Below are 23,467 nucleotides of genomic sequence, written 5' to 3'. Positions count from 1 at the left end.
TTGAAACCTTTTATTCTCCTCTCATCTGAACATTTCATAAGAAAACTGATTCAAGGGGAGAAACTAACACGCATACTACTTGAGAAAAAAGTGTTGATTGGTACAGGTGATGCCAAAGCGAATGTGCTGAACTCAACAAAATAGGTAATAGCCATGTTCTGGTTGAATTCTCAGGCCAATGCCATTAGCAGGGTCAATCTGCCTGGTTTAAAATTTAAACAAAGCCTGAAAGTTAACTGTCAATCAGTGTGAATTGATACATTCTCTAGAGTTCATTTTCTGATCAATTAGAACTCTCTTCTCAAGCAGTATACATTTTGGTATTCCCCTTGACTTAGTCTTCCTGATGTGTGGGAAGCTTTGATAAAATGTGTCTGCCTTTGGCAATATTCAAGTTCTGTACTAGCAAATAATGAAAGTTATTTTTGATGCAAAGCCTAGTTTTATTTTGAAGCATCTTTGCTGACAAGCCTGGTGTGTGGAACTTCAATATAAAAGTACACGTATAACCAACTAAGCTGAACTGGACCAAAGCCTAGGACACAGAATGAGCTTCCGTTTTTGCAATTATTGGCCATTATCAAACTTGAAAGGATCTGATTCCATATATAAAGAATGCTTAGCAGATTGATTCTTAGCCCGGAATAACATTGTAGATTGAAATGTTATATTAAACACAATTCAGAGTCCCACAGTTATTTGTTAATAACTAAACTGTTCTATTATAATTTTTCCCTCTAGAATTAGAAAACATTTGTTTTCAGTGTAGAAATTCAAACTTGTACTAAACTGTAGTCCTAATAAAGCCTTCTTCAGGCGTAATGTTATGCTGCAACTTTTCTATTTTACTAGCAGGGAGAAATAAACCATCCTTCCATAATTGGCAACTTATGATGAATTGTTTTACAGGATTTTAAGATATGAATGCTGCCCTGGATACTCGAGGATGCAGGGTGAGAAAGGCTGCCCTGTTGGTAAGATTTAACCTTTAATTAATAGATCATTATTATATCACAGAATAAATTGACTTAATGATTGCTTTAAAATAACCAGAGTTGGATCGGGAAAATACAGAGAAGGTAGTTATCTTGGACTCAAAAGATTAACTCTGTTTCTCTGTCCACAGATATTACCTGACTTACTGAGTTTCTCCCAACACTTTCTATTTTTACTTAAGAGTAAGTCAGAAATACTTTTGAAAAGGCTGAACCCAAAACCTAGAACTCATTTGATGGAATTTAAGGCCTGCTCCAATGAGCCTATTTCATCAGTTTGAGAACTAGTGGCATATCTGCCATAATGTCATTATAAGATCCCCCCCCACCATTGACTCTGACCCAACCTTCTGGGGTTAACTTCACATTTTGCCCATTATGTTTGCTTTATATTAACTGGTTGGATATAACATAGGTTACTTTCAATCCCACAGTTTTCAATACATGGTTGGGGAATCCAGAACAGCAACCATCATCTTTAAATCTGAACTTGGCCCTTTAGGAAGGAAATCAGGAAATACATCTTCATCCAGAGGCAAGTGGAAATCAGAAATTCTCTCCTCCAAAAATCTAAATCAAGTGAAATTTTTAAAACTAAAATCAATTGATTTTACTTAGGTAAGGAGAAAAGGTGAAGGAAAGTAGTCGGGGAACAGATCAACAGTAATGTAAACACATGAAACAAGTTTCAGGGCTACAATAGAAACAAAATACTGTGAATGCTGGAGATGTAAAACAAGCACTGGAGAAAATCAGCACATCTGGCAGCATCTGTGAGTGGAGAAATAAAGTTAACTTTTTGAGTCCAGTGATTCTTCTTCAGAACTGTAAGAAGCTGAAGACCACAGTGGGTCAGGCAGCATCCATAGAGAGAAAGCAAGCTAGCATTCAGATCTCTGATGAAGAGGCATCTAGTCTCAAAATGTTAGCTTGTTTTCTCTTCATGGATGCTACCTGACCCATTATGATCTCCAGCATGTTTTGTTTTCAGTTCAGATTCCAGCATCTGCCGTAATTTACTCCTATAAGAAGCTGAATGCTGTTCTGACTGTTGTTCACTGTTGTATCTATGTGCTTAAGACCTGTTGTGAGTAAAACTACTATTGCAATTGTTAAATTCAACTTTAAAATTAATGTGAAGTTATGTTGGATGACTAAAAATTAAATTTACATAGAAGAGATTGATTGTGTGAATTTTCTTACGCTTCCCATCAAGTGATTCAACCCTAGTCTCCCTACACAAATTTGCAATCAAAACTGACGCAGTCATCTCTGGATCTGAAAGAGTCTGAAAAAGTTAATATTTGTTTGAATACAGTATGCATCATCCACTGGGATGCCGTGTGGAATTGGTCAGAGTTAAGAAGGAGCTGATAGGACACAGACCTGTGACTAATGTGTTCCTAAAATTCTTAGTAGTAATGTAGGTCGTATTCATGTAATCTATAAATGACTGCAATAATTCAATAAACTTCCATGTGCATAGATCACTGAAAGTTGCCACCCAGGTTGATAGCGTTGTTAAGAAGGCGTACAGTATGTTAGGTTTTATCGGTAGAGGGATTGAGTTTTGGAGCCATGAGGTCATGTTGCAGCTGTACAAAACTCTGGTGCGGCCGCACTTGGAGTATTGCGTACAGTTCTGGTCACCACATTATAGGAAGGATGTGGAAGCATTGGAAAGGGTGCAGAGGAGATTTACCAGGATGTTGCCTGGTATGGAGGGAAGGTCTTATGAGGAAAGGCTGAGGGACTTGAGGCTGTTTTCGTTAGAGAGAAGAAGGTTAAGAGGTGACTTGATAGAGACATACAAGATGATCAGAGGATTAGATAGGGTGGACAGTGGGAGCCTTTTTCCTCAGATGGTGATGGCTAGCACGAGGGGACATAGCTTTAAATTGAGGGGTGATAGATATAGGACAGATGTCAGAGGTAGGTTCTTTACTCAGAGAGTAGTAAGGGCGTGGAATGCCCTGCCTGCAAAAATAGTAGACTCGCCCACTTTAAGGGCATTTAAATGGTCATTGGATAAACATATGGATGATAATGGAATAGTTTAGGTTAGATGGGCTTCAGATTGGTTTCACAGGTCGGCGCAACATCGAGGGCCGAAGGGCCTGTACTGCGCTGTAATGTTCTATGTTCTATGTTCTATGTTCTATGTTCTATGTTCTATGATTGGTTACTCAACAACACTTCAAGGTAAACCAGAAAGATGGATTTCCCAATCCATACCAGATCATGTTTGGTTTGAAGGAACCCACACACAATAGCAAATTCTACATAGTTTTAAAACATTCCTACTTTCAATCCAATTGACATCAATAGTTAATTTTATTCATGAATGCAATCCTTCCATAGATCTAAAATTGCAAACATGTTCTCATCTAAACGTTCAAGCCAAATTGAGACTTTATTAGGTTCCAACAGGTCTTGATCCCAATACTAACATGCATATCTTCATGAGGAAAGCCCAAGGCAAGAATTGCTGGACTAGATTTTCTTTAAATTAATGTCTGCCTTAGGAAGCTGCATATGAACTGACCTCCTCTCTCAAAGAAAAACATTTGTTCCTCTTAATGCTGTGTGGGGAGTATCATTCACTGTCTGTACGTAGAATCAGCAAGAAATCTAATCTGGGCAATTCATCCCCAGCAGTTTCTGGCCAAAGTTCTTATTGTTACTATACTACCTGTAGGAGCTTGAGCACAAATTCCCAAGAGTGCACGTTGCAAGAAGATCCCACAATGTATCAAATACTCTGGAGGTTGTTATAGACCAGGAGACTTCTACAGGTTCTTAGCCCCAAAAGCAATTTTTAGGAATACTGATCACTTATTGTGTCATTGACTTTTCTGCAATAAATCCTTGAGTAGTATACCTGCACAGAATTTTAAAAAATGTTTGGGACAGTTCCATCTTTATTGATAGTAAATTTACTTACAACATTCAGGTCTTTTACGTCCCAGTTTAAAAAATCATCCACATTTTCATTCCTGAGAGTCAGATTCAAGGGAGCTTTGTAATTGAATTGACGCAGTTAGTAAACCTTCTTCTAATCATATAACTGTGTACTTTTATTGGAAAATGGTCTTCACCTCAAAGAAGGAAGTCCAGCCATGTTGCAGCTTCTACAACAGAATCTGCAACTTTTGAATGTGCCAGGGAGCAATGTTCAACTATACATTACTATCCAGCTATTATGAAATTTAGTCCACTTCTGTACAAACTCAACTTCACCTTTCATGGTGAACTACAGTCCTTTAAAATCTGCTACTCCATATTTATATTTCTTGCCTCACCATGTGACCGACCAAGGTCTCTAGGTAGCTTTCTCTCTACCTTTAGATATTCAAAATTAGGGTGGATGTTAGAACAACAATAATGATTTGCAGATGTCCCCAAATGACAGTTTTACACAACCACAATTTATTCAGGTTTTGAAAGTCCAAGCTTATAGCCGTAAACAAGAACAAAAACAAAATTGCTGGAGAGGCTCAGCAGGTCTGGCAGCATCTGTGAAGGAGAAAACAGAGTTAACGTTTCGGCTCCGGTGACCCTTCCTCAGAACTGCTGAGCCTCTGCATCTGCGGTTCTTTCGGTTCTTATGGCTGTAAAGTTTGGTTTCAAAAGACCAAAGCTGCGGGCCTCAAAGTGACAGGTGCAATGTTTCTGGCCACTTCCAACATGGTATACGTGATACCTCATTGTGGGCAAGGCGCTATAGAATGGTGTCATATATGTATTAAAAGATTAGTGGGCAGCTCATGACATGAATTCGCTTTTCAAGATGATTTGACAGGCATCCTGTAAACCTGGACCATGCAGGTGTAGTGTACTTCCTATATAAATGCCTCCCAGCTGAAGGTGCTGTTTAAGGAACTGGCCATCCACTTTGCAGATAAGGTATTTATTTGCTGTATGTGGAAGAGAGTGTTACCCTATCCTCACCGGTGCTTTATTCTCAGTACAAGCAAAGCTGCAAATGCCTCTGAGCATAAGAAGTTAATAGAAGCAGGTGTGGGGCATGGGCCCTTGGGCCTTCTTTGCCATTCCAGACAATCATGGTTTATTTTCTACCTCAATTCCACTTTCTTGGTGACCCGTCCTCCCCCCATATTGTTTGATACCCTGAGAGACCAAGAGTGTATTCATTTCAGCCCTGAAAATGCTCAATGCATTTTGCATCATAGCAATACCTTCTGAACACTACAATCCTTCAGATGAGGAGACAGGAAGCAAAAGCTATGCATGCACTGATTGTGAATCACAGTACCTATGCCTGACATTGGGAGCAAACCAATTTTAGTTCTACATCTGTTAACTATGTAAGAAAGTACCAAATTTGTATTTTGCCATGAAATACATTTGTGATTTTAACTAAATAATAGCAAACTCAATTACATTGTATTTTATAATTCTCTTGCCAAACTTTCATATCACTACAAAGGCTAACACTTTATGGAATTATGCGTAATGAAATGATATCTTTATCCTTTTCTCCAATTTTATAGCTTTACCAATTGATAATATCTACAACACTTTGGGGAATGTTGGATCAAGCTCCACTCAGCTTTATTCAGACCAAGCCAAACTCAGACCAGAGATTGAAGGACCTGGGACATTCACAATGTTTGCTCCCAGTAATGAAGCCTGGGCTGCTCTTCCAGCTGTAAGCATTTAATGCTATTTTTATAGTTTACTTTATGTTGAAGTCGGTGAAACTATCATTAACACTGTTATGCAAATAAAAGAGGACATAAGTTAGAAATAAGAGTCAGGTATTCAGCCTCTTAAGCCTGCTCTGCCATTCAATAAGATCATAGCTGATCTGATTTTAATCTCAAGTCCACATTCTTGCCTAACTTTTGGCTCCTTGCTTCAAAGAATCTATCCGCCTTAGCCTTAGAAATATTCAAGGACTCTGCTTCCACCACCTTTTCAGGAAGAGAGTTCCATGAGTAATGACATTCTGAGAGAGAAAGAAAAACTCGCCTAATCACCTTAAATGGGTGACCCCTGATTTTTAAATGGTGATCTCCTTGGTCTAGATTCTTTCATAAGATAAAACATTCTCTCCATATCTACCCTGTCACATTGCCTCAGGATCTTGTGTCTCAATCCAATCACTTCTTACGCTTCTAAACTCCAATGGATACAAGCCGAGCCTGTCCAACCTTTCCTTGTAAGACAACCCTTTTCTCCCAAGTATTAGTCTGGTAAACTTTTTCTGACCTGCCTTCAACTCACTTACATCCTTCCTTAAGTAAGGTGACTGATTCTGTGCACAGTGCTCCACTTGTGGTCTCACCAATGCCTGTATAACTGAAGCATAAACTGCTTCCTTTTTGAATCAGTTTCCTTTGCGATATACAATACTTTATTAACCTTCCTTATTACTTTCTGGACCTGCATTCTAACCTCTTGTGATTCATGCACAAGGATATCCAGATCCCTTTATATCTTAGCTCCCTGCAATCTCTCATCATTTGGATAATATGCTTCTTTTTATGCCCTCCTGCTGAAATTAACAATTTCATATTTTCGCAAGTTATACACTATTTGTTGTATCTTTAGCCATGTGCTTAAATTATCTATGTCTTTTTGTAGCTCCTTAAGTGCTCTGCGCAACTTGGTTTGTTACCATCTTTGTGTTATCAGCAAATTTGCCTATAAGCGACTCAGTACCCTATGAACTTCTCATTTTCTGCAATAACTTTTGATGTTGCTCCTTTTTGGAAATCATATTATAATGCACCCCCTTATCCATTGCATGTGTTACCTCCTTAAAGAGCTTGAATAGATCGGTCAATCGTGATATCCCTTTCACAAAACTATGTTAGCACTGTTTGATTACCTTGAACTGATCCAAATGAGCTGTACTACTTTAACAGCTTCTGATATATTCACTTTGTCTGATATTATATGTATATCATTTATAGACCAGGTCTTACAATTAAGAAGCTAACTGTGCTAACATCCAAAATAGATTAAATAAAATTAATATAATGGTTTCCATAATCTCAGGATGTCCCAATGCACGCTTACAACTATTGAAATTCTTGAAACTTTGGTTACTGTTTTAAGTTTTACTGTTTAATGGGATGCAAGCATAATTGGCTAGACTAGCATTTATTGCCCATCCACAGTTGCCCTTCATAGGTTCATGGTGAGCTACTGCCTGGAACTGTTGTAGACCATGGGTGTCAGGACACCCACAGTGCTATCAGAAAGGGAGTTCTAGGATTTTGACCTCGTGGCAGTGAAGGAACAGCAATATAGTTTCAAGTCAGGCAGGTATGACACTTGGAGGGGAACTTGCAGGTGGTAGTGTTCCCATGCACTTGTTCGTTTAGTTGATAGATTTAGTGAGTTGGGAACATGCTGCTGAAGGAATGCAAAAAGCGATGTTGTAATAGTATCCAAACCAAAGTATCTTCAGCTTTCATAGAATTCTATGAATTCTATTATTCTATTCTATCTTTAGCTATCAGCTTTTTCATCAATTACCTTTCTGCTATAATAAGTTTGAAAGTTTGGATATTTGCTGATGATTGTTCCATGTTCAGCACCATTTGACTCCTCAGACACTGAAGTTGCTACAGTTGCAGCAAAACCTGGACAATATTCAGGCTTGCATCGACAAGTGTGAGTATCATTTATGCTACACAAGTGCTAGGCAATAGCCATTCCTAACAAGAGAGAATCTAACCCTTGCCCCCTGATATTCAATGGCATTACCATTTGCTGGACCCCCCACTATCAGCATCTTAGAGGTTACCATTGACCCGAAACTAGACTGGGCTAGCCATATAAATATTGTAGCTATAAGAGCAAGTCAGAGGCTAGGAATCATGCAGCAAATAACTCACTTCCTGACTCCGAAACGCCAGCTCACCATCTGCAAGGCACAAGACAGGAATATGATGATGTAATGCTCCCCAGTTGCCTGGTAGAAACATTTTGAGCAAAAGTCAAGAGGTTTGAAACCATCAAGGACAAAGCAGAGATAGCAAGAACTGCAAATGATGAAATCAGAGACAACACAGGGTGGAGCTGAAGCAGCAGGCCAGGCATCATCAGGGGAGCAAGAAAGTTTTCATTTTGGGTTGGGACCCTTCTTCGGAAATAGGGAGGGGAAGGGAGCTCAGAAATAAATAGAGAGAGGAGGGGTGGGGCTGGGGAAGGTAGGTGGGATGGTGACAGGTGAGTGCAGGCAGGGAGTGGTGGGGATTGGTCAGTGAGGTGGGAGAGCCAGATAGGTGGGAGAGAAGATGGACAGGTGGTGTCAGGTCAAGGAGGTGGGGATGAGAGGGAGGGTTGGACATGGGATGAGGTTGGCGGTGGGGAGATTTTAAAACTGGTGAAAACTACGTTTAGGCCATCGGGCTGTGGGCTTCCGAAGCAGAATATGAGGTGCCTCTCCTCCAGTTTGTGGGTGGTGTCATTGTGACACTGGAGGAGGCCCAGGATGGACTTGTCCTCCAGGGAGTGAGAGGGGGAGTTAAAATGGTTGGCAACCCGAAGGTGTTGTCGTTTGTTGCAAACAGAGTGCAGATGCTCTACAAAACGGTCTCCAAGCCTCCGCTTGATACAACCAATGTAGAGGAGGCCACATCAGGAGCGGTGGATTCAGTAGACTACATTGACGGATGTGCAGGTGAATCCCTGTCTAATGTGGAAGGTTTGTTTTGTGCCTTGAATGGAGGTGAGGGGGGAGGTGTCGGGGCAGGTGGAGTACTTCCTGGTTGCAGGGAAAGGTGCCCGGTGTGGTGGGTTTAGTGGGGAGTGTGGAGCGGACAAGGGAGTCATGGAGAGAGTGGTCCCTATGAAAGGCAAATAGGGGTGGGGAAGAAAATATGTCTTTGGTTGTGGGGTCGGATTGTAGGTGGCGGAAGTGGCAGAGAATGATACATTGGGTGCGGAGGTTGGTGGGGTGGAGAGCACTGCCATTAGAAGTTCCTCTCTAAGCCACTCATCAATCTGACTTGGAAATATATCACTGATTTTGCTGTGTTATTGGGTCAAATTCCTGGAACCCTCTCCTGGACAGCACTGTGGTTCTAGCCACATCACAGAGACCACAGCAGTTCAACAAAGCAGCTCACCACCATCTTCTCAAGTGCAATTAGGAATCAGCAATAAATGCTGGCCCAGCCAGTGACCCCCACATCCCATGAATGAATAAGTTAAAAAGCAGCAGCTGGTTTGGGTATACCAAAATCCCTCAAACAGTGGGAAGAATGAAAAGATAATCTCAACATGAGAGGACCTTGATAAGGCCTTGATTTAACATCAGTGATAATGTACTTTAATAGGACAGTCCTCCCTCAGCAGTGCACTGAAATGGCAATCTCTTGACTGTGCTCCAGTCTCTGGGGTGGGACTTGAACCCAAGTCAAGAATGTCACCATTGAGCCAAGAATGATAAGCTTCTTCCATTATTGGCAGTAACAATGAATGACAAACACTATAAATGAAAAAGTGTAACACAAGTAATAGAAACTACATTCATACGGTATCAAGCTGTATGAGTCAAACATTATTTTCCTTATTTCTAATTTTTTTCCTTTACTTAACCACTCCCAAAGGCATTAGACCATACTAAGATGTTGCCACTCTAGTGTATCACCCAAGAGCTACAATATCATTTGGGTGTCAACCGCCTCAAAATGGGCACAGTTGCCATACTGCCCTGTTAACATCAGTGATGTGGCCATATTCCAATTGGTTTATTGCAGTGGCCTATTTCAGACAATGGACCCTGTTTAACATGGAAATTAAGGGCCTATGAATGTAAATAGGACACCAATTCCTATTTAGTATATGAATTAGTCAAAACCATTTTAAAATATGTATTAAATTAAGTTTGTGGACACAGGGACAGTACTCCTGCTTCAACAAGGTCCACAAAAGAAATTGTGGCCTACTTCTGTTTTCCCGAGAGAGCTGTTTGTCACTTGACAGCTTAAGAGTCAAAATCTAACCAATTTTATCTATTACTTGAATGGTAATGTTGGACAGTTTCAATCTACGAACCCTCCGAGCTGGAGGCCTGATCATTTTTCACAAAATACACTCATGTACTTCACCAACCAGGCATCACCAGGTGGTGGTTACAGTGAAAACGATGAATTATTGTTTCACCACTTAACCCGACGATGGTGAGGCCAAATAAAATGGAACATGTTCCAATATAGTTGAAATGGGATTAAGCCAGCTATTTTGTTTTTTTTTTGGCTCTATTGTCTTTTTATTTGCATAGCTTAAACATTATATCATAATGTATCATAAAGTACCCTATCATAAGGGGTACTTGCCTACATTGATATACGACATGCAAGAGGGAAAATAAGTAATATGTTAGTTGAGCACCTATTGGTGGAATAATGTTAGCAATTTGATCTAATTGCTTTTTCTTTTCTTTAAATATAGGAAGTAGTTGATGCTCTCGTAAGCAATGTCAATATTGAGTTGCTCAATGCCTTACATTACCATATGGTTGACAGACGCATTCTCACAGATGAACTGAAGCACGGTGTGACATTGCCTTCAATGTATCAAGATTTAAATATATTTGTGCATCACTACCCCAATGGCGTAAGAAAAACTTATTCTTTTTAATTACACTGCAAACATATTGGAATGTCTTGTTGACAAATTCCTTTGTATCCCTTAATCTTCATTATTTTAAATAATTTTGAATACCGTGTCAACTATTGTCTCCTTATATTCAATACAGATTGTCACAGTTAACTGTGCTCGGATAATGAAGGCTGACCATCTTGCAACCAATGGTGTTGTGCATGTCATTGACAGAGTCATCACGGCTTTTACAAATACCATTCAGGATACTCTTGAAATTGATGATAACTTTCAGCAGCTTAGAGTATGTATAAAATTATTTACACTTTGAATAATAAAGCAGGATTATTTTGTGAATATATCTTGTATTTAACTGTTGATATTATAGTTTCTAGGATTCTGTTTTTAATACCCTTCATCTGACAGTTCAATTTCACAGCCAATGGTTTTCTCATTCTATTATTTGCTCATAAGAGAAAAACGATATTAATTATGCAACAAAGCATTTCTGTGCTCTTCACAAAAGGAAGTTTATTACAGACAAACTTTATGGACAAGAGAGCCAATGACACAAGTCAATGATCCTCCAGTGGCTTTATAATGTCTTGGGATTTTCAAGGCTTCAATTAATTGTTTCCTTCTGCAATTAGTGCATATTAAGGGTGGTCAGGTGAATGAAGTATCAAAGAGTTATAGATGTCTGCAGCATAGGAGGAGGTCCCTTAGCCTGTCGAGTCTGCACTGGTCAGACACAACCACTGTCATATTCTAATCCCATTTTCTAGCACTTGGCCCATAGCATTGTATGACTTGGCATCGTAAGTGTACACCTAAATACTATGTAAACGTTATGAAACTTTCAGCCTCTGTCACACTGACTAGCAGTGAGTTTCAGATTCCCACCACACTTGGAGTGAAAAAGATTTTACTCACATCCCCTCGAAGCCTCTTGCCCTTTATCTTAAATCTATGTAACAGGTTATTGATCCTTCCATCAAAGGCAAATGTGCCTTCCTAGCTATTCTATCTATGCTTTCCATAATTTTATACATCTCGATAATGTCCTCAGTCAGTCTCCTCTGCTATAAAGAAAACAACTCCAGCTTGTCCAATCTCTCTTCATAACTAAAACTGTCCATCCTAGGAAACATCATGGTAATTCTCCTTTGCACCCTCTCCAATGCAGTTGCATCCCTCCTCTAATGTAGATTTCAGAACTTCACACAATACTGTAGCTGTGGCCTAATCAGTGATGTGTACAGTCCCAGTATAACCTCCCTGATCTTAAATCCTATGCATCAGCTAATTTAAGCAAGTATTCCACTATATCTTAGGGGACCAGTGGACATCAAGGTCCTCTGATCCTCAGTTCTCCAAGGCACTTCTGTTTATCATGTATTCCCTGACCTTGTTTGTCCTGCCCAAGTGCATCACTTCACAGTTATCCAGATTCCATTTGCCACTGATCAGCCCATCTGACCAACCCGTCTGTATCCTCCTGTAATCTAAAGCGATCCTTTCGACTATTTAACACTCCATCAATTTTCATATCATCCACAAACTTACTGGTCAACTCAAAGTTAAATATGTATACTGCAAAGTTTCAGTGGGGGAGCATTTCGGGAGTAGTGACCATGATACTGTGAGTTTTAAGTTACTCATGGATAGGGATAACAGCAGTCCTTGGGTGAAGGTTTTTAATTGGGAGTAGGCAAACTACAACTGCATTAAACAGGAACCGAAGAGTTTTGATTGGAGGTATCTATTTGAGGGTAAATCCACATTGGACATGTGGGAGTATTTCAAATGACAGTTCAAGAGTGGCACATTCCTGCAAAATTGAAGTGAGGCAAGTTATACGAACCTTGGATGACCAGGGATGTTATGATCTTAGTCAAAAACAAAAATGAAGCATACGTAAGGTCTAGGAGGATGGGGACTGACAAAACCCTTGAAGGATATAAAGAAAATAGGAAAGAACTTAAGCGAGGAATTAGAAGGGCTAAAAGGGGCCATGAAAAGTTGTTAGCAAACAGGATTAAGGAGAATCTTTTAATACATATATAGCTAGGGAAAGGGTTAGCCCACTCAAGGACAAAGGAGTGAATGTATGTGTGGAGCCAGAAGAGGTGGGTGAGATCTTAAATAATTACTTTGCATCGGTATTCACCAAAGAGAAGGAATTGGTAGAGGCTGATCTCAGGGAAGGGAGTGTCGAATTTCTAAGTCAAGTTGCTGTTAACATGGAAGAGGTGTTGTGTGTCTTAAAAAGTATTAAGGTAGATAAGTCCCCTGGTCCTGATGGGATCTATCCCAGAATATTGAGGGAGGCAAGAGAACAAATTGCTTGAGCATTCACAGACATCTTTGTATCCTACTTGGCCACAGGTGAGGCCCCAGAGGACTGGGGAATAGCCAATGTTGTCCCATTGTTTAAGAAGGGTAACAGAGATAATCCAGGAAATTACAGGCCTGTGAGCCTCGTGTCAGTGGTGGGGAAATTATTGGAAAACATTCTCAGGGGCAAGATCTATAAGCATTTAAAAACAAATGCACAGATTAGCGATAAATAGCATGGTTTTGTGCCTCACTAACTTGATAGAGTCTTTTGGGGAGGTGACAAAGATGACTGATAGGGGAAAAGCAGTTATGTCGTCTACATGGACTTCAGTAAAGCTTTTGACAAGGTCCCTCATGTCAGACTGGTATAAAAGGTGAAGTCAAATGCTATTGGTGTGAGCTAACAAGATGGATACAGAACTGGCTGAGTCATAGGAGACAAAGGGTTGCGGTTGAAGGATGCTTTTTGGAATGGAGGGCTATGACCAGTGATATTCCACAGGGATCAGTACAGGGACCTCTGCTGTTCGTGATCTACATAAATGATTTGATGAAAACCTAGCTGATCTAATTAGTAAGTTTGCAGACAATACAAAGATTGGTTGAGTTACGGATTGTGAGGAGGATTGTCAGACAGTACAGCAGGATATAAAATAGTTGGAGGCATAGGCAGAAAAACGGTTTTTGAAGTTTAATCCGGAAAAATGTGAGATGATGCATTTTGGAAGGTCAAGTGCAGTTGGAAATTATACAGAGAATGGCAGAATCCTTAGGAGTATTGATATGCCCAGGGATCTGGGTGTGCAGGCCCACAGATCACTGAAGGTGGCAGCGCAGGTAGATAAGGTAGTGAAAAAAGCCTATGGCATGCTTGCCTTCATTGGAAGAGGCATTGAGTATAAGGATAGACATGTTATGCTGCAGCTTTATAGAACTTTAGTTAGGCCACACTTGAAATATTGCCTATAGTTCTGGTCACCACACTCCTAGAAGGATGTGCATGCTTTGGAGAGGGTACAGTAAAGGTTTCCCAAGATGTTGCCTGGTATGGGGGATTTTAGCTATGTAGAAAGGCTGGATAGACTGGGTTTGTTTTCACTGGAACACAGGAGGTTGAGGGGTGACCTGATAGAAGTTCATAAGATTGTGAATGGCATGGATAGAGTAGAAAGTATGAGGCCTTCTCCCAGGGTGGAGGGGTCAATTACTAGGGGACAGAGGTTCAAAATGGGAGAGGGTGGGTTTAAAAGAGATGTGCGAGGCACGTTTTTCACACAAAGGGTGGTAAGTGCCTGGAACGTGTTGCCAGAGGAGGTGATGGAAGCAGACACAATAGCAACATTCAAGAAGCACCTGGATGAATATATGAATAGAAAAGGAATAGAGGGATACGGATCCTGAAGACAGTTTTAGTATGGAAAGGCAAAATGTGTCAGCATGTGTTTGGAGGGCTGAAGGGCTTGTTCCTGTGTTGTATTGTTCTTTGCTTTTTGTTCTTTGTTCTAAATAGCAACGACCTCAACATTGATCCTAATAGAATCCCACTAACTTTTAGTCACAAAAGCACCATTTAAGTATTACCCTCTGCTTCCTGATACTCAGCCAATTCTAGATCCACTTAGTCACATTTCTTTGGATCTTACCTTTGCTATCAATCTCACATGCAGGACCTTATCAAAAGCTTTGCTGAAATCCAAGTAGACTATGTCAAGTGCACTACCCTCATCTACACACGTGGTCAACTCTTGAAAAAAATCAGTCAAGTTGGTCAGCATGAACTCCCCTTAACAAAACCGTGCTGACTGTTCTTGACTAACCTCTGCCTCTCCAAGTGCAGATTAATTCCATCTCTCAGAATTGCTTCCAATAGTTTCCCACCACTGAGGTTGGATTACTGACCTGTGGTTTCCTGGTTTATCCCTTGCTCCCTTCTTGAATAACGGTACTACATTGGCTGTTCTCCAGTCTTCCAGCATACCTCTTTTGGCTACAGAACAGTTGAAAGTTATTAGAATGGGGATTTTCCACGTTATCTTCCCCATTTGGTTTTATTGATACAGATGCAAGAGTGCCTGGAAGAAGCAACGAGTAGCACTAACACTTGGTGTCTTCAGTTCGGACTATGTGTTGGTGACCGACAGTAAAAGGCCTAAAATGAAAGCAACCTTGCATATTTCAGAAATTTGTTTAATTCTGCAGACTAAGATGAAAGCATACCTGTAAATTTGATAAATTCAGATCAGATTATGCTCACAGGATGTTCCTCACTGATGCTCAGAAAAGCTGAACAGCACAGGAAAAGGCCTGACGTCAACTTGATTGTTGATAGGTGAAGTAATTATGTTTGGAACAATTAAAATGTAGACTAGGTCCCAGCTACAGTAACATTCTTTATCTTGGATTAACGAGATTGACCTAGTTTCCATTTCAAACTAATTGGCTTGAAATCATTCTAGAAGGAATATTTTAATCATTAATTTATAATTTCATAGCATGTCAATATTTTCCCTGATTGTCTGATTAGCTCAATTGGCTAAATGACTGGTTTGTACCTTATGACAACTCCAAAAGGCAGGCTCAATTCTGCCCCACACCTGCTCCTCCCCACAATTGAGGTAGACTTTGGGATCTGCCTCCTCACCCTGCCCTTGAATGTGTAGTGCAAAGGCAAACTGTTGCAGACGAAAAAGAAAACAGGATGGGCCATCAAAACCTAGTGAGCCAAAGACCCGATGAGGCAAATCACACCTAAATGAACACTTTCCTTATCAGAGTAAATGCATTGCAATTGGATATATCTGTGCAATGTTTATGTATTGATACCAGACAACTTGAATCAAATAATTGCCTGGTTTCACTTTGTGATTTAAACCAGATTCCTTGCATTTTGAATTTGACTGAATTTCCAGTCATCAGCGATGTCAGAGATTTTTCCTGGCTTTGAGTCTCTTTGCCTCAGTCAGTGTAATCCTGATCAACTGGAGACTTCCAATTTCAAAATCCCTTTTGGAATCTGAGCTGTAACTAGTTTGATATGACAGGCACCATGCTGTTTCTAATTTTATCCACCTTCTGTGTTCAGATTAGTTGCAAAAAGCAACCTCAATTCCCATCTACAATTTTCCAAACAAATCAAAACCATTAAAAAGAAAGTGACTATTCGAAGATTTTTAAGTGTCATCCCAATGGGTAGATGAAGTATAATTGTAAGTTCATGCAACAGTTAGCTTTCCAATGTGCTTTTTTTCTATATACTATATACTATGAAATATCATAAACCTAATCCCACAATTAAGTGTTTCTGATGGGAGTGTTGAGTGCTTATTTATTTATTGAAAAGTCCTTCCCAGGAGAGTTACTCTTGCGATTTTCTAACATGTTTCCAGTGGACAATAGTATTTCACACCATCAAAAAAACAGTTTATATGAATTCAGATGAAATATATTAAGGTGATAACAGTTATTGAATTTTAAAATAGCAGATTATTTTGCTGAGTAACGAAGTTTCAGACATACATTTTGTGTACTGTGTGTTGTAGGCTGCGGTAGCTGCTGCAGGGCTTGAGGAAATGCTTAGCCAAGAAGGAGAGTACACACTCTTTGCTCCCACTGATGAAGCATTCAGAAAGATACCACCTGCAACTCTGAACAGAATCTTAGGAGATCCAGAGGCTCTGAAATGTAAGATTGAACTTAACAAAGCAATTTTGCTGTTAATGTAAGTCCAAAGGGCACCTATTATTCTGCTTACAAAATATCCTCATGTGATATTCATGGACAAAATGGACCATTTGGCTCAGTGCTCAAAACAAGCCTCTTCTCAACCTTCTTTATCAACCCCTATCAGCATATTCCTTTAGTCTTTCCTCCCACTTTTATTTGTTCCGGTTTGAAGTTAAACACATCCATGCTTTTCACCTCAATCACTCCTCGTGGCAGCCAGTCCCTCGTTCTAAATGCTGTGGAAAAAATTCTATTAGATTCATTATTATGTTTTATTAATGGTTCAAATGGATTTTACATTGAACTTTGGTTAGACCATACTTACAGTACTGTGTGTAATTTTGGTTACCTTAATATGGAAAAAAACTTTCGAGGAACTGGTGATGGGGCAGAAAAGATTAAAAGATATGGAAGCAATGTTTTGATTTACATATCAAGCAAGGAATAACAGGCTGATCCACTTATCTCTTGTGGCGCAGTGGTAGTGTCCCTATCTCTGGCCCAGGTTTGAGCCTCACTTGCTCCAGAGGTGTGTCACAATATCTGTTAACAGATTGATTAGGAAATATCTAGGAGGGAATAGAGGTTACAGTATTAGACTTGGATGTTGAGGCTCAAGTTGAGTATAAATACCATCATGTACAATTAATGGATCTCAGACAGTTAGCACATCAGGAATCAAGATATGAAGATCTTCCTTAATGGCTACGTTATTCTCAAGCATTCAGTCTTACAAAACTACTGGCCCTAGTATCCCAGCTGTCTCCTTTTAATACTCTTTTTAGGACTGACAAATCAAACCAAATTAAAGGAAATTAACAAGTGACAGCCCTTTAAAGGGTACTGTAACAAAAAAATGTTTAAATGAAATTTATATTCAAGTTAAGATTTTGTTTTGGTGAGGAAATAACACAGTCCAGCCCTTGACATGGCTACTGGTCACATAATGAGCAGACTGTATGCTCCCGCTCCAGAAATACCTAGACAGAGATATAACCATGGAAGATAGGGAGGTAATTAGGTCCAACAACTCTCTTCACAGTTCTCCCATCTGAACCTCATAATTGCACCTTTGTCAGACCCACAAGGAAGCCTTCTGACTTGCACGCACCGTTCTGTACTGACTGGTCAATTAATCAGGAGCTTGGCGCTTACGTAACAACAAAACTTAAGTAACAGCCCACTCAAAAACAGAAACAGGGGCTGTTACTTAAATTTTGTTTTTATTCTAGCAAACCATTGGCTTATCAAGGCTGTACAAAATACACGTGGCCCGGGTGTCATGAACCATTTCAGTCTATTATTGTGCAGGACAGTTGTGTACAAAGGCCTCCCTGCCAAAGGCCTGATAGAAAAGGGGAGGACTCCACAGTAGCAAACCCTTGTCCCCTTTTAAACAAATTTAAATCAAATCAATTAAAACAAATGAAATTAAAACATGAATACCCCTTAAAGAGATACACGAATGAAACTAAATGTTCAAAGCGAATTAAATTTTAAATGAAAATGTTATTGTGGGCAGAGAGAGTGTATTCCAACTCTCATGATGTCCACTAGTTGCAGAAGGCCTCATCCATATATGGACACTGCGTGCTTCCTGTCCAAGGATCCCTGAGCATGGATGGAACCATGAAAAAGAGGCAGACAGTCAGGTCTAATGACTCCCTTCATGGCCTGCTGTCTGAATCTGTTAATAACCGCCTTAATAAGATCCAGGATCAGACCCACAAGGAGCTCCTCTGACTTGGTCGGCTACCAGCTGGGAAGAGATCAGGATCATGGAACTGAAGTAAAGACAAAACTTACATGGCTGTCCATTTAAAAAAAAGAGACTCCGTTTTAGTGCACATGGAAAATACAGGTGAACTGGGTGTCCATGAGCCATCTTAGTGTCCTATTACGTGGGACTGTTGAATTCAATATACTTCATAACAATAGTAAAGGGGAAGACTCCCACATCAAGAGACTTTGTCACCTAGATATTTTCTAATCAATCTGTCAAGAGATTTTATTGCTCTCCTCTGGAGCAGGTGGGACTATATTGTTTGTTTTCAAGATACAGTCCTCACATTTATTATCCATCTCTAGTTTCCTGAAGTAAATGGTTGTAGATATTTTGAATCAACCTGTTCAGTGATTGTCATGACACAGCTCTGGAACAGATGGTATTTGAATATAGGCCTCCTGGCTCAGACGAAGGGACACTACCACTGTGCCACAAGATCCCTGCACAGGTAACATTATTTATAATCAATTAACACCTGTTTGCCCTTCACCTTAACCATGTGATTGACAATGACAAGTTGTGTTAAATAGCTTCCACAGTTCCAGTTAGACTGCAAGTGAATACATCTTCTGTATGCGAACCCTAACAAATTGAGTCATACTCTCATGGATTTCTATTCGGTTCGCTCTAAGAATTCTCCTTCTCTAGAGAAAAGAGTCCAAGCATACTCAATCATTCCTGACAAGTTTATCCCCTCAGTTTGATGCCACTGTCGAAACTCTTATTTGTCCCTTCATTAGTCCCCCTTGAATTTCTTTTTTATAATAGACCAGAACAATTCACAATGCTCCAAAATACTCATGCATGTTTTACATAATTTTTCTGTCTTTTTAAAAATTCTGTATTTGTAAAAATGAAACAAAATAATTTATTTTATTGGTATTTTTAATCTGCATCATTACTGTTAGTAAATTGTTCATTTGTCCTCCAATGTCCTTTGTTCTTGTGTCTATTTTAGGCATTTATTTTTCAAGGGTGTGTACCCTTTTTACTTCTCATGCTGAAATCTGCCACCTTGCACATACATATATTGCAGTTCATTTGTCAATTATTTTACTGAAGTCTTCCTCTGTACTAACATCGTCAAACCAGTCTGATGACATCAGCAAATTTTGAAAATGTAATACAATCTCTGAATTTAAATCAGTTTTGTGAATGTTGTTAGGTATGTTGTCGAACACCATTTCCCATCTTTGGTTTGTCTGAGTAATTATTATTGTACCCTACTCTCTCTCTTTTCTATATTAAACTCAGCTTAATACTTATTCTGTTATGCATCTCCTAATATCACATTCTCTAACTTTGGTCATGCGACCACTGCCTTGCCCATGTATACATTCTGCATGTGCGTGTTTGAACACTGAATGTTGGCAATCTATTCAATCAAGAAAAGGCATCATAATCAAACTCAATCTCATTTTAATTCACATTATTACCTACAGGGACCGTTGTAATCAGTAGTATAGCAATCCTTCAGTACTATATTGAAGCCTAAATTATGTATTCAAATCCTGGAATGGAGCTTGAATCAACAACCTCTGACTCAGGGACAAGATTCCTGCCAAAAGGTTCCACTGTATATTTATTTTACTGAATTGTGTGCATGTGTTTTATGTATATATATATGTCTATAAGGAATATCTGAGAATAAAGCATTTTTAAAATTTAGCTACAAATGAGTGAAAAGTTGTCACTGCATTATTTCCACAGCTCTACTCAATTACCACATTCTGAAAAAAGTACAGTGTGCGGAAGCCATCATCTCAGGTGTACCTATGGAAACCATGGAAGGCTCAACACTGGAGATCGGCTGTAATGGTGACGGTCTGACAATCAATGGTAACACCATTATTACCGACAAGGATATACTAGCAACAAATGGGGTCATCCATATGGTTAATGAGCTACTGATCCCTGATTCTGGTAAGCAGCAGTCCATTGTTTATGGTTGTGTCTCATGAACATTCAATACTGAAGGAATTTGCTGTAAGAATAAATGTAAGAGTCAATGTAACATATGTAAACACAGTTATTCATAAGGAGGTCAGTTCGCTCAGTTGACTGAATGTCCAGTTTGCTATGCAGGGTGATGACAACAGTGTGGGTTTAATTCTCGTACTGACTGAGGTTACCATGAAGGACCCTCCTTTTCAATCTCTACCCTCGTCTGAGGCACATGACCCCCAGGCCAAACCACCTTTAGCCTTGATTTCTTTGAATGACTTAAAAACTTGATCAGCTACTTTGCTCTTAATCTTGTGGTTTTATGGTATTCCCTGATGGAAATACAATCTCCCACTGTTTCTGTCACAACCAATGTTATTTTGCCCAGCGATCAAAGAACAAAACTACAATAAAGTGTGTCATCAGTCCGTGAGAATTTCAGAGAATCCCTACAGTGTGGAAGCAGGCCATTCAACCCATCAAGTCCACACCAACCCTCCAAAGACCATCCCACCTAGACTCACCCACCCTACCCCATTTCTGTGGCCCAACTAATTTTCTGGACAATGGTAATTCCGGAATATCATGATGGGGCATTCAACAAAAGGAGATGGTTATATCCTCTCATGTAATAGATGGTCACTGGCTGACACTTCTATGGTGTGAATAACAGCTCAAGCCTAAATGTTGTGCAGCAAGAACTGCACTAATAATTAATCCTCTCACAATTATGACAATTAGTAGCAGCTTTCTGCCTCTGAGAATGCGTTCAGTATCACAGCTATCTCAAAATCCAGCAAGATCTAAACACACCAACATCATACAGTTCTCAAAAAGACTAAACTAGGTTGCTGAAGCTGAACCCAGGTCTCCAGAGATCGAATTTAAAGACTTTAATAAAATTTTCTCTGTCAAGGCATGAAAAATCTTTTGGATCAGTGAGGAAAAGATACAGGAAATGCAGGTGGGATTTTTGTCACAAGATTTGCAATGATATACTTAAAGGCAATTGATCTTTTTTTAGTCATGTGTTGTAAATATGAAGTAAGCATTAGTGATTTTAGAACATAGAATGCACAGCATTACCAGCTAGTCTGGCTGAAAACATACACATCAGCAAGACATATTTACAGGATTTTCCAACATGAATAGGGAATTAACTGCATATGTTAATCAAACATTAGATAGTTGGAATGGAATTATGATGATGTGGAATGTGTCTCACTGACTTTAAGCTCTACCTCTATATACTGATTGTGATTGAAACTAACACTGTGGACAACATCCCTTCATATTACAACTTTGAATATTTAGGCATGTATGATTTTAAGAAAGTCACTTAAATATCCACAAATTTGAGGTCTGAAGATCATCTCAGTATCAGGTATGAGAACAAGGCTGTGAACAGAAACCTGAAAGAACTGCAGATGAAGGAAATCAGAAACAAACACAGAAATTGCTAGAAAAACTCAGCAGGTGTGGCAGCATCTGTGGAGATAAAGCAGAGTTAACGTTTCGGCTCCAGTGACCCTTAGTTCTGAAGAAGGTTGTGAACAGATTGCCTTAATCTCAGTTTGTTGCCAGATAATGTGATGGAGTTGGTGGTTAGAGAATAGAATTTTGAGCTAGGGTTTAGAGCAATGGCTTCAATTTTCACAACGTTTAATGGGAGGAATTATTTGCCCAAGTAGCACAAGATGTTGGATAAGCAGTGGGATAATTTAGCAAAAGTGGAGGAGTCAAAAGGGGTTGTGGGTGGGTTAGAGTTTGCCATATATTTTTGTGTTATGACTTTTGTACAGAGTTCACAAACTCTTTTATCTTTTGTTACTTTTGAACAACTTCCTCCCTTGCACTCATTTATTTTCTGATCTCTGACCCCTGAATAGCTTTCAGATGCTCACTTGTCCACTCAATATTAACTTTTCATTTAAATTGCCTCTTTTCTGTAGTGTGTAAAGCTTGTCTGCAATTATCAACAAGGCCAGTTTGATGCCCAGATAATATGTTTTCTTTCAGTTATTTTACTTACATCAGATACTGTGCAAGTTCTTTTAAGACTTAATTGTTATGCTATTAATTTCAGTTCTTTCACTGCCTCATAATCAGAAGTAAAGCATAATTTTTGATTTAGGTATTTATACAGCTTTAATTCTGATTAAAGCTCTAACTCAGTAAATGAACACACAATGACTATATGCAACATCTGTATTGTGTTACAATCCATTGGGGTAGCATGCCATCAATCAAGACCTGCAATTCCTGGAGTGAAGCCAAAAGTTAGTTTTGTTTGAGAGCCCCGCAGTACACAAATTTACCTGACCTTCAGGCCAAGATTGATAGAAGGCATAGACCTTCAGGTTTCTGTCCTAAAAAATAATTATTATTTATTTTAAATAATTAAACTATAGCCAAACCCAATAGGTATCAAACTCCTTGCTGTGAAATTATGCAGCTATCTCGTAAATCCCAGTTTGCAAAAACAGTTCATTCTTCTTGCAAGTAAGCAGTTCTTAAAAACAGAAAAATAAAAGACATGATTCTTACACCTGTGTGTCTTAAGTAATTGATACATCTGCATTATGTTGACAAATGGAGGTAAAATGCAAACTGGTAAAAATATTCTTTTTAATTTAGACAAAATCTTTCCATATTTAAACACGCAACCCTAAAAGAATCTTATTGACTTGCTACTCCATTTATTCTAACAGACTTAACTATTTTGACTGTTTTACAGCCAAAACCCTCCTAGAATTGACTAACAAGCCTGGTGTTACCAAGATTGGTGACCTCTTCAGACAAGCCGGTCTAACCTCCCATTTAGAAGGAAGAGAACCTTTAACACTACTCGCTCCTCAGGATATAGCATTTACAGGTAAAATGAATCTGTACATTGTCAATTTATTTTTAAATTGTAAACAATGTCATTGTCTTTATGTTCATTCAGCCAAGCATAGTTGTCAAAGAAACAAGACAAAATGTTAGATAGCAAGGTGTAGAGCCGGATAAACAAAGCAGGCCAGGCAGCATCAGAGGAGAAGGAAAGCTGACATTTCAGGCCTGGACCTGAAGAAGGGTCCAGACCCGAAATGTC

At 39.3% G+C, this 23,467-nt stretch overlaps 1 protein-coding gene across 1 annotated transcript in view; it reads left to right on the top strand.

Annotated features, from left to right (window-relative positions):
* The window catches only part of tgfbi (transforming growth factor, beta-induced), a 57,889-nt gene that overhangs the window by 18,895 nt on the left and 15,527 nt on the right, over nt 1-23,467 (top strand). The window contains exons 3-9 of the mRNA XM_048604023.1: nt 910-974; nt 5,510-5,667; nt 10,431-10,595; nt 10,738-10,884; nt 16,460-16,601; nt 20,140-20,352; nt 23,111-23,248. Of these exons, the coding sequence (XP_048459980.1) occupies nt 910-974; nt 5,510-5,667; nt 10,431-10,595; nt 10,738-10,884; nt 16,460-16,601; nt 20,140-20,352; nt 23,111-23,248 (1,028 nt within the window). The remainder of the gene's footprint in view (nt 1-909; nt 975-5,509; nt 5,668-10,430; nt 10,596-10,737; nt 10,885-16,459; nt 16,602-20,139; nt 20,353-23,110; nt 23,249-23,467) is intronic.

Source organism: Rhincodon typus, chromosome 12, assembly GCF_021869965.1.
Source record: "Rhincodon typus isolate 14 chromosome 12, sRhiTyp1.1, whole genome shotgun sequence".
Classification (NCBI taxonomy): Eukaryota; Metazoa; Chordata; class Chondrichthyes; order Orectolobiformes; family Rhincodontidae; genus Rhincodon; species Rhincodon typus.
Note: the sequence above shows the minus strand (reverse complement) of the source record. Positions and strands in the feature narration are given on the sequence as shown.